This window comes from Phacochoerus africanus, chromosome X, assembly GCF_016906955.1.
Source record: "Phacochoerus africanus isolate WHEZ1 chromosome X, ROS_Pafr_v1, whole genome shotgun sequence".
Classification (NCBI taxonomy): Eukaryota; Metazoa; Chordata; class Mammalia; order Artiodactyla; family Suidae; genus Phacochoerus; species Phacochoerus africanus.
The window spans coordinates 73,612,082-73,624,965 of NC_062560.1; the positions used below are offsets into that span (position 1 = coordinate 73,612,082).

The following is a 12,884-nucleotide window of genomic DNA, read 5'->3' on the forward strand; positions in this document are numbered from 1 at the left end:
CTATGATATGCAGACAGGTTCAATAAATACACAGAAGGCATGCTTTGATAACTTTATCAACTATTTTTCAAAATTATAAAATTTTAGTTTATCATCATATCTGTGGACTATAGTAATCATTTATTTTATTGAGAGTTAACAAGAAAATCTTTACCTTCATCCCCTCTTTCTTCCTTTCACCACATACTTTAAAAAATCTTTATAATAATTGTTCAATTTTTTCTTTGGAATAAAAAAAAATGGAATCAACCTGATGATAAGAAATCTTACCTCAAGCCTTAAGATTCTTAGTCCAAGTATCTAAAATCATTACAGGTGTTGTAGACCCAGGATAGTTACCAATCTAAATACCTGGGAGACAGCAATGGGAAATATTTAAAAAAAAAAAAAAAACAAGAAAAGGCCCCCAGTCTCAATGGAGAGTATACTGTAGTAAAATGAAACAGATAACAAAAATAGGAAATAAATAAGTTGTACTATATATTAAATGGTGATAAACTTCATAAGGAAAAAACACGTTAGGGGTGGAAATAGTGGTACAGACTTCAAAATTAAACAGGATATTTGGTATAGGTTTTGTTGTCATAAGTTCGTGTGCAGGATGCACAGTGAGGCCCAAGAAACTGAAACAAAAGGGTTTGGAGCAAGAAAGTTTTATTGCAGGGCCAGCAAAGAGACTGGTGCCTCTTGCGCCCCCAAAAGCAAGAACTCCCTCGAAACCAAATTGTAAAGCATTTTTAAAAGCCAAGTAAGGGAGGGTGGGTACAGGGTAAGTGATTTGCCAGTGCAGAGTTCTCTGATCAGTTCGTGATGAGGTAACAGGATGATGTTACAGGGGTTAACGTTACCAATCATTAGGCTCCTATGTACTCATGGTCATCACTTAGTTACCATCTTTTATTTAGTGGTGGGGGAGATTTTCACATTTGTGACACAACTCAGGAAATGTGCATCAGATACTGTTATCTAGGTACTTCGGAGAGGAGCTAAAGCAGAGGATATGGGGGAAGGGCCTGCCCCAGAGAATGCCCCATAGGGTCCTGCTTGTTTACAGTTTCACTAATAAGGTGACATTTGAGCAAAGAACTGAAGTCAGGAAATTGAAATAAAATGCATAAAAACCCTAAAACATACCTTGTAAAGTATTGTGTTCTAAATAATTGATTTGTCCTTATTGTTGTATTAAATAAATTAAACTCTCTATTAGAAGTTTAGCACAGAAATGGAGATCTAGTTAACTGTCTGTTCATTGAGATTTTCCTATATAATTTTGGAAGAGTAGTTCCCATCCATTATTGAGATTTGGGGCAGATAATTCTTTGGTGGGGTTGGAGGCAGGGGGGCAGGGCATCCCTGGCCTCTACCATTAGATGCCAGTAGCACACACCTCCAACTCCTCGGTTCTGATAGTCAAAAATGTTCCAGCCATTGCCAAGTGTCTTCTGGGCAGTAAAATAGCCCCCAGCTCAGAACAACTGGCTTTGACTTAAGAAATCTCCTCAGGCCTTTGATAACTGAGAATGTAACACTGGCCTAATTTAGGGTAAAGCCAGTCTCATCAAATTATTACCTAGAAGAGGATTTTTCCAAACATGTCATTTCATGTGGTGTTAGTGGATGCTTAGGTGGTCAAATATGTTATTGTATTCTCATCTCCTGGGATTTTTCAATTAATATTTAATTTATTTAACAAACATATTGCTTTTACTTTGAGTCAGACATTGTTCTACAGACTTTACAAATATTATCTCATCAATGTTTATAACAACTCTATAAGATAGGTATTATTATTATTATCCTAACTTTACAGACCAATAAATTGAGGCACAGAAAGATAAAGGAACTTTTCCCTGGGGCTAGTAAATCAAAGAGCAGGATTGCAAACTTAGATAGTCAGGCTCTCAGCTATCTAAATTATATGTTAATATTTATAATTAGCATTTTAAAGACTCTGCAATGTTCTGCTTTAAGAGATTTAGAAAGTAAAAAAAGAAAGAAGTATTCCCAGTGAAACTTGAATTTCAGATAAATAGCAAATCATATTTAGTATAAGGATGTCCCATAAAATGTTTCAGCATACTTATGTTAAAAACTTTGTTTGCAGATTTCCCATTGTGACTCAGGGTAACAAACACCACTAGTATGCATGAGGACATAGGTTCGATCTCTGGCCTTGCTCAGTGGGTTAAGGATCTAGCTGTTGCTGTGTGCTGTGGCGTAGGTCGCAGATGGGCAGCTCAGATCTGGTGTTGCTGTGGCTGTGGTGTAGGCTGGCAGCTGCAGTTCCATTTCAACCCCTAACCTGGGAACTTCCATATGCCACAAGTGTGGTCCTAAAATGACAAAATAAAAATTGTTTGCTAGAGTTCCCTTGTGGTTCAGTAGGTTAAGGATCCAGCGTCATCACTGCTGTGGCACAGATTTGATCCCTTGCCTGGGAATTTCCAAATGCCATGGGTGCAGCCAAATAAAGTAAAATAAAACACTTCTGGAGTTCCTGCAGTGGCAAAGAGGGTTAAGGATCCAGCATTGCAGCAGCTGCAGTGTAGGTCACAGTTGCAGCTCAGATTCAGTCACTAGCCTGAATGCAGTCAAAAAAAAAAAAAATGTGTTTGCTGTTTATCTGAGATTCAGATTTCACTGGGCATCCTGCCCTGTTATTTATCTGGCAACCTTTGCTTTAAGGAAAACTGTTTAACAGGGTTTAGCTCAATTTTTTCAACACAAGTTTAAGCAAGGAACCTTTTCTTTTTGACACACCTAATATCCTGGAGAAGTTCCATGGGACTTTATTCTAAGGACAGTGGGAACACTTTTCAACTAGAGAGTGAAGAGATTAGTTTGAGTGCATACTCTAGACCACAATGATCTCTCCTTTGAACTCCTAGAAGCACCTAACAATCTATGTCACATGCTTTTAAACATAATTGTACACTTCTGTAACTTGTTGACTTTTTTCCAAAAGAATGTGTCAGCTTCTTAAATGACAGGAGCTGGGTATCATAGTTCTTCCAAACCCTTCACTGGATGTAATATTGGTTATCAGCATATTATTTCACCTGAAAGATGATTTCTTTCTAATTCATAGCTTATAAAGGATCCTGTTTGCCCAGTTTCTAATCTAAGGATCAAGAACAAAACAGGCCATAATTGGCTTTAGCATTCTTTCTCACTTTCTCAGGCTGGTCACCCTCACTCTTTTGCTACTAGATTTCTGTTTTCTTTTATCAGCCTACCTTTTCTTTCTTTCTTTCTTCTTTCTTTCTTTCTTTCTTTCTTTCTTTCTTTCTTTCTTTCTTTCTTCCTTCCTTCCTTCCTTCCTTCCTTCCTTCCTTCCTTCCTTCCTTCCTTCCTTCCTTCCTTTCTTTCTTTCTTTCTTTCTTTCTTTCTTTCTTTCTTTCTTTCTTTCTTTCTTTCTTTCTTTCTTTCTTTCTTTCTTTCTTTCTTTCTTGTTTCCCTAAAGAAATGTAACTATTTAAGGATCAAGATTTTCTTTTTCCAAATTTGATGATAGCGACACTTGAGTCATTGTTCAACTCAGTCTGTGAACACTTCCTCATATTCATGCGGGTCAAATTACACAGCAGTTGGTCATTTTGTTGTTATTGTTCCTCATTTTGAAAGAGGGAAGCAGGTGTCTTGTTTGTGCTGAGTGCAATACTAATGACACCAACAAAAGAGAGTCCCTTGGGCCTGCTCTATTTAGGAAAAAGCTCTCAAATCAAATAATTAAATATAACTTAATTGTTAAAGAATGAAAACTAATGACCTGGTGTGTGGTTGCATTTTTCCACTACTGAGTGTGTCAGATGTGTGCAGCTTCTATTCCTGTATCATAATCTTCAAAGCCCAGAGGAAAAAGGAAACACTTAACCCTATGAAAAAGTGGGAAAATAAACATGAGAGTCATATAGAAAGTCTCTAGCATCCTTGACTTTAATTTTTGAGTACTTTTCCATCCTGAGCATTTACCGTATGTTTATCTTTTTTCTACAAATAAAGTTCCTGTCAGCTTTCACATCTATTCATCTGAGCCCTAAGTAAGAAATTAAAATTAAAAGCTTGTTCTCTAAATGGATTTCCAGTGCTGTTACAAGTATGGCATATTTAACAAACATGTTCAATAAAAGCAGTCTCCACTTTGCTTCAATACATTAAGAAGCTGCTCATAGCCTCAGGAAGATAGCAGTTGTCCTATCTTTATATTTTAGTTTGTACTATTGCATCATATGTGTTGATAAAGATTTTAATATATACATTTTAACACTAGCCTTTTAAATCAAAATGCTCAATAGAAACCCCTTCTCCCTGGATTACAAAAGAATACTCATTTCACTAACAATCTATATTTCTAGTACTTGCCCATATTTAATTTCATTGCTAATTAGAATCTCTCAAGCTTACCTAATAAATTCCTATATAACAGTGCATCTATTCAAATTCTAAGGAAAATGTAGATACCATTCAGATGTGAAAAGCTATAACAAGATTGAAATGGATTTCTAATGCATTTATCATTCATTTTTGTAGCATGTGATTTAAATCCGAAAAAAAAATGATGAATGGTTTGACAGTTCCCACTCATATGCACCAAAACATAATACACGTTGACTAGTTGTTGGCTATTATGGACCTTAACATGCAGTGTGACCTTGGTCTGGAAAAGCATGTTTGGTTTGCACGGAAACTTAATCATATGAAGTCATAAGTAGAATCCTTCTTCTTTACTACTCTTTTCCAGGACTAGGAAATTTATTGCTGTGGGACAGATAGGATATGAACAATGGGCCAAATAGAGTCCAGGGTTATCTCATCTGTGTGAAAACTGCTGCTGAAAATCGATGTGACCTCTGCTACACTGTCATACCAATTCCCACCCTCTGTGTCCTATTTGTCTTTTGGTAGAAGCTTAGATCTGTGTGCTGTCTCTATGTGTCTCTCTTGGGACAGATTATCAAAATGAATCATTGCCTGCATACCTCTTATATTTCTATTTATTTTCCTGGTGTTGACTAGGTCTGATGAAATATGATTCTTTTTGCATTTGATCCTCACTGCGGCAAGCAGCACTTAATTCAGCTCTGTCTATCTCTTTAAAGAAGAGTAATACTATTTTGAAACTTCAATCTACTGTACAGCAACATTACAAACCATAGACCATGCAACCTGTCTTCATAGTCAATAGTAATTTTCCTTTCAGCCAATTTAATGGCATTTCATTCATCTCCAAATAGAAGGCTTTGATTATTTTAAAGGAGTTCTAATTTTGTTTTATGCATACTAAATGTATTGCTTTCCTTTTCAGGTATTTTGTTTGTAGAATACCCCTTAGAGTCTGACCACTGAGATTACATGTGTATAGAGTGACACATGACAAATAATCCATAATTTTAAGAACTCTCCCCCTCATGTAAAATATTTTTTTCAGGGGAAATATTATATTATTTCTGAATCAGCAGGAAGTCAATGTTCTAACTTTTTAGCAATTCATTTTGTAAAAATAGATCTTCCAGGCTACATAAATTCATACTTTAAGATTTTAAACATCGGTATGAAGGTATAGAACCTCTCCAATTATTATTAATATTGATGGATCATTATGAAGTCATTTTATTTCTCCACATGTGCAGAAGACAAAATACTAGCTAAATACAGATTTAAGACCACACAAATAAAGCAGAATATTGCTTGGTTGGCTGTTGAAAAATAAACCTTAGAAACATTAAATTTCCTGCCTAAGCTGTATTGTAGAATTTAAATTTTTAATGAGATATTTCCAATGTTCAAACCTTGTAGTTGAACTAGATCCCAGACTTTGTTATCATTCCCTCTGGAATACTTTGCCTCTTCCAAAACCACTACCTGCAAGGAAGAAAAGAAGTAAGGAAAGATGACATGTTCTGTAAGAGATTAGGGTTAGTTTTACGATAAGAAAGTTGTATAAAACACATGCATCAGACATTTATGGTACAAATATTATTTTTCAGTTTTACTATAAAACAATTCCTAGGAGTACGTTCATTATAGTTTCCTGTGCTATAGGAAAATTGTTATTTTATGCATACTTTTGAATTCTTTAGGACCAATAAACAAATACTCTATAGCATTTTGGATTCAAATAAAGTAAAACTGTTGATTCTCTAAAATAATTGTTCACATTTTTTATCCCTATAGGTTTTGGAAAATTAGAAATTGTAAAGGTAATCTATATCAAGAGCATTTTATTCAGAGATAATGCTAAACCATGAAGTAATCTCACACAGAAGTTCCTGCAATAGTATGCCATAGCCTCCCACATAAATCCCACAGCAAACTATGATGACTATGAAATTAATGGGGTTCAAGACTCTGCACACTACATATATAGGCTGCTTGCAGTTGATAAGTGAGGTCTAACTGTATGACAAATCCGTATTCCTATCCCAACAAGGACCAAAACCAATACCTAGATTTTTGTTTTCAAACCATGCGAAAATTGTTTAGCTCTAGATTCAAGCCTAATTTTCTTCTTGAATGAGTCTCAAAATATATGGGTTCACCAAATATTTTTATAACCAGAGAAATACATATGTTCAAACTTTGCTTGTGCTCAGTTACTGAAATAAAGAGACTGTGGTGAGTAGAGTAATTTCATTTGAGGTGTTATGATTCGACTCACTGTACATTGCTGTTGGAGCCATTTAAGAATGCCAGGGTTTGTTTGCCTACATTCCAAGATTACCTGTTTGTAGCAGTTTATTTTTACATATGTAAAAAAAGCCCCAATTCTTAATTGTAGAGGAGACTTTGTTATCTAGTTCATACATCTCACAGAAAAGATTTTCAACCACAATTCAAATAGAGAGCTAAGTAGTTAGTGCCTCAAAATAAGAGGAGATTCCTTTTATAATTAGATATATCTGTGTAAAACAAATCTGAAATATCTTATTAGATGAAAATTCTGTTGCTATCTTCTCAACTGAAGCTAAGGGGGAATCTCATAAAAGTAATGAGTGTTTGGGAGAAGTTAATATAAAAATAAAAGGGGAAAAAAGATATACTTTAAGGTTTTACACCATAGGTGATTTTTTTTTCATGAGAAATATTCTTCAAAATAGAAGGTAACACCGGAAACAATCCAGATGCCAAACTATGAATGATTAAACATAAAGCCATATATCCATGCAATGGAAAACTTTTCAGCAATAAAAGGAGGAAACCACTGATACATTCCACAACATGGATGAACCTCAAAAACATTATGCTAAGTGAAAGAACACAGACACAAAAGACCACTTACTGTATGACTTTATTTATGTTAAAAGCAATCCTGTAGAGACAGAAAGTAGACTAGTGGTTGCTAGGGGCTCGGATTGGGAAAGGAGATTAATCATAAATGGGCATGAGGCATATTTTGGGGGTGCTTAAAATGTTCTAAAATAGATTTTTTTGGTTACACAATTTTGTAAATTTACTAAAAATCAGTGAAGCATACAATTAAAATAGGTTAATTAATTTTATTTTATGTTATTATACTTCAATAAAGGTATTAAAAATGGAGATGACATATTTAAAGAGAAAAAATTAAAATGCAGTGTATGCTTTATCATGAAGTGATCTGATTATTTAATTTATATGTAATAATAAATAAATCAAATTTTTTTCTCTAGATTTTATACCTCTTGAACAGTAAATATTTCACTGTAACTGATTCTTAAACATTTATTTTGAGAAATTAGAGGCAGCTAGGAAATAGATATGACTGGCTTCCAATTATGAGTTTTCCATCATCTAGTTTTAGAAAAAAAGTATCTATAGATGCCATTTGAGATGAAGGAAACACAGTGAAAATTTTGAACTGTTAGTTTGTAAACCTTCTGACATTAATTTTGTTTTTTTCAGAAGAGGATCCCGTTCAAATTCCAATGATGAAATCGCCCTTGGACAAGATCCAACTGACTCCTGGGCAGGCATTGCCTCCTGGATTCCCTGGACCATTCATTTTTGCTGATAGTCTGTCCTCTGTGGAGACTCTGTTGACCAACATTCAGGTCAACAATATTTCTATAAACAAAATAAATGTAATACAAGACATTAGCACCTACATAAATTATTTTATATTTGAGAAATTAAAACAGATAAGATGAACTGCATGTTATTTGCTGTCTTTTGACAGGGTCTACTGAAAGTGGCTTTGGATAATGCTCGCATCCAGGAGAAGCAGATTCAACAAGAAAAAAAGGAACTGAAAATGGAGCTCTATAGAGAGAGAGAGATTAGAGAAAACCTTGAAAGACAACTCTCAGTTGAGCTTCAAAGCAGAAGTAAGTTTAACAAGTTTAGTATAAGTGAATAAATTAATATTCTGTTGGAGTATTTTCAGTAGTAATAGAAGTATTCTCAGAGATAGTCTGAAACTGCTGAAAATAAACGGCCAGCAAGCTAAGAATCAAATACTGTGTGCAATCTACCAGGTAAAATGTTTACACTATTTCTCTTAGTAATTGAATAAATGAACAAAATCTATACTTCAGATTTAGAAACATGAATATTCATAGTTCTCTCACAGTTTCCTAAAATGCATCTGGAGATATACACATATATACAATCTAACAATTCCTTGTATATGAAATGCTTACTCTTTACCAAGAACAATGCTGGGGTTAGAAGATAAATAAAACTCAGTCCCTGTCTTTGAAAGATTTACATTTCAAAGGACTAGCACAACCAAGCCAGCTAATTTCAAGACAACGTGGCAAGAGCAATGACACACATTATATATGTTTATATAGAGAAGGGGTAGTTAGTTCAGTTTGGCAGTGTGGGGATGTTGATCGTTGAGAAATGCTTTCTGATGCTGACACCTGAACCTGAGTCTTGAAGAATCAATAAACCAAGAAAGAGCATGAAAGTGCCTGAGTTATTTGGTCATTCTAGACAGAGGTATTAATGAGCAAGAAGCCCCAAATATGGGCAACTATATACAACTTTGTTATTACTGTGGCTTTGAGTTTTCTGAAATGAATGTTGGGAGATGCAGAAAACAAGTAGAGGCTAAGATGTGAAGGGCATTTTTAACCACGTAAAAGATTAGCTTGGACTTTGTCCTGTAGGTTATGGGAAGTATTAAAAGATAAGCAGGGAAATGATCTGGTCTGATTTCAATCATATAGACCTCTCTGGTGTGGAGAATAGATTAGGGTGGTCTTAGACTAAGACTAGAAACAAGGAAACTATGTAAAAAGAGACTGCCCTTATCTAAGCAGTGGTGATGAAGACTGAAATAAGGTAGCATGAGTAGGAATGGAGATAAAAGGGAGAGAATGGAGAAATATTGTTCACAAATAGAGTTAACATTCCAACAATGGGTAGACATTTGACAATCTACAGACATGGATAACAATGCTAGTTCATATCAAAACCTGGGAAAATTCAAAACTTTAGCCAATAATTTCTACCTCTTTCTTACATTTACCGTAAAATACTTAACAGCAGCAAAAATGACTATTGTGAATTTCAGCTTCTTTCCTTTCTCTGCTTGCTCTCCTATAGAAGGATCACAAAGCAAAAGTTAAGCAGAAAAATTTAAGTAACAAGGAGAGGCAAAGAAAGGGAGAGAAAATTCAAAACCTGGATAATGCCTCCCTAAACAAGGAGGAATGACTCCAGTTGAGTGAAATTCACTAACTCTGTACTATTCCAAAATACCACATTATATTTTGAAATTTGTATCAAGACATTGAAATTTTACTGTATATTTTCCTTAGCCCCTAGGAAACACTAGTCCGGTTCAAATGGAAATTAAATCATTTCATTTAAAAATAATTAAACCTCTCTTATCTTGCCAAAGTCATTAAATACTACTAAACAAAAGCTAAATTATCTTTTTAAAGTTTGAAGAAATTAGTTTATGTCTGATAATATGTGTGCAATATGTATTATTAGTATTAGCAGTCATAAAAAACACATTTCTTTAAGAAGGGAAATTACACTAATGAGACCCAACAGGACCCTAGGGGGCCCAAGTATCAAATAATTATATGTTAAATATAATAACATTCACAAATTGGCTTATGAAAATCTACTACATATAGTAAAATTGGCTTTAACTTTTAGGGATCTACTCATACTTATTTCTGTTTACTAACTTATAGATTCTTCAGGCCTATCTTTATAATCGGTGTCACTTTTTGTCTTTTAAAAAGTCCTAGACATAATAGATGTAATATTGTAGCTATTATCAAATTTATTGTGAAGCATTTGTATTTAATAAATTTAGCAATTATTATAATATAATAATAATATCACTACTAATACTCTTACTGTCATCATTACTATTATTGTCATTATGTCATCACTGCTGATACCATCATTACTACTACTGCTGCTGCTGCTATTAGCTAATGTTTATCAACTGTCTGCTGTGTGCTAAGCACTGTTTTTAACATTTTATACCTTATGACTAACATATAATAAGAAACTACTCTGTTATCTTCATTGATTTAGAGAAACTATGCTTTATCTCTATGAATCTCAGAATCATCATCTATTAAAATAGTTGACTGGATAATCAATTAAAATTCCTTTTTAATTGGTATTTTAAGATATTCCTTAAATATCTCATACCAGTAACCCAACCTTTCATGACAAAAGGTGAACGCTTTATCTCAAGTCATAAGATTGAAAAGAAAAAAAGATAAATTAATATTATGGTTAAAAAGTAATGCCTCCCCAAGTTTATAGAAAAATAGTAGCTATATATATATATATATGTGTGTGTGTGTGCAATGTTTCACACTTAAATATTCCATCTAACTACCTTTTTGTTCCTAGCTAGAATGTGTTAATTGAATTAAATATACATAACAATACTCTTTGCCGATTAAATACTTAGAATCAAAGAATGATAGGGCTACAAGAGAGCTTGGAGGTCATCTGTCATGGTCCTTGACTAACTAGTGGTCTCCAGGTTTTGAAACAACTACCTATATGATCTTTGGCCCTCAGGATATAAGAACTACTAGTTCTGTGATCTTGAGGAAGTTTTTTGACCTCTCAAGGACTCAGTTTCCTAATCTATATAATGGAGATAACAATATTTTCCTTGCTGAGTTGTTGTAAGGCTTAAATGAGATATAGATCCAGAAAAATGTTCAGTACCTGGCAGGTCCTAAATAAATTATAGCTATTATTACTTACATATATAATTTTAAATGTAATATGATGGAACATTTTTTATAACATATGGAATCATAAATTTCAAGGGAATCAACATATGGAATATTTTTGAATAAATAGCTTTACTAGAGACAAAATTTTGTCTTTTTAAGGGCATTAAGTTATACATTAATTTGAATAAATCTATGTTTCTGATTTAAATAATTTGCTAAATACCTTATTTTAATGATGATAGTAAGTGTAATTAAGATAGTAAAATATTTTTATGTTCAACCTTATTTTTATCAAAAAGTAATAGAAACCATACATCCTCAGTGGTTTTATTCCAAGATTTCCATCTTTTTATTACCTTAGTCCTCTGAATTTTTCTCTTAAGTGAAAGTAAATTTAGATGAGTAACTGACTCAAAGTTGCCGAAGGTCGTTTATATGAAAAGACATTGAACTGTAAAATGAATACAATTGAAATCCAAATTAGCATCATACTCAATTCAGTGCAATCAAAATATTTTATTATTTATTTATTTATTTATTGTGATTCCCCCAATATAATTTTGTTTCTACTATACAGCATGGTGACCCAGCTACACATACATGTACACATTCTATTTTCACACATTACCACGCTCCATCATAAGTGACTAGACATAGTTCCCAGTGCTACACAGCAGGATCTCATTGCTAATCCAATCCAAAGGCAATAGTTTGCATCTATTAACCCTAAGCTTCAAAACCACTCCACTCCCTCCCCCTCCGCCTTGGCAACCACAGGTGTGTTCTCCAAGTCCATGATTTTCTTTCCTGTAGAAAGGTTCATTTGTGCTGTATGTTAGATTCCAGATATAAGTGATATCATTCAAAATATTTTAATTACATTGGAATAGTTTTCACATTTTTAAAATGTCATATAATTTATAATTTTGCTTAATGTTCCCTGAATATTTTTCTACTGCTATAATGTCAGTATGTCTTAATTTTTTTAAACTGATTTAGGAAGAATGTGAAGGTTGGTCAGCTTAGAAACCTGATAGGAAGCAATATATTGCTGGAGCCCAGTAATTGTGAGAAATTATCACAGATTTCAAGGTTTCCAAGTATAGAAACAGTCACACATTTGTGCAAAGTTTCTAGTTAAGATATAAAGCCTTAAGAATTGAGTTATAGTTGTTTTATCTCTTCATTATCTTTTCTGTTTTCAAAAAAAAATGCTGTTGTGCTTTACAGGTTGCTTGATATAATCATTGCTGAAAGTTATTCTCCTTAAAATATTTTGAGATAGATGTGGATATATGGAGAGAGACGGAGTCTGATGACATGTGCATATATTTAAATAGACAGATAGATAGATATTTGCCCTTAAAACTGTTAACATCTCAGAGAATTATCCCTTGCCACTATAAGTTTTAAAAGACATACCATGTTTTTGTTTTTTCTTTTTTGGCCACACCTGGGACATGTGGAAATTCCCAGGCTAGAGGTTGAATCAGACCTGTAGCTGCTGCCTATACCACAGCCAGGGCAACACCAGATCCGAGCCGCATCTGAGACCTACACCACAGCTTGCAGGGACACCAAATCCTTAACCTTCTGAATGAGGCCAGGGATTGAACCCTCATGAACCCTCATCCTCACAGACACTATGTTGTATTCTTAACCTGCTGAGCCACAATGGTAACTCCAAGACATGTTTTGCAACTCAATATTTTCAGGTTTTTTATTATTTTGAAA

General features: G+C 33.9%; 1 protein-coding gene across 1 annotated transcript in view; it reads left to right on the forward strand.

Moving 5' to 3' along the window:
- The window catches only part of DACH2 (dachshund family transcription factor 2), a 560,533-nt gene that overhangs the window by 530,370 nt on the left and 17,279 nt on the right, over positions 1 to 12,884 (forward strand). Inside the window, exons 8-9 of the mRNA XM_047764685.1 lie at positions 7,882 to 8,030; positions 8,156 to 8,303. Coding sequence (XP_047620641.1) covers positions 7,882 to 8,030; positions 8,156 to 8,303 — 297 coding nt within the window. The remainder of the gene's footprint in view (positions 1 to 7,881; positions 8,031 to 8,155; positions 8,304 to 12,884) is intronic.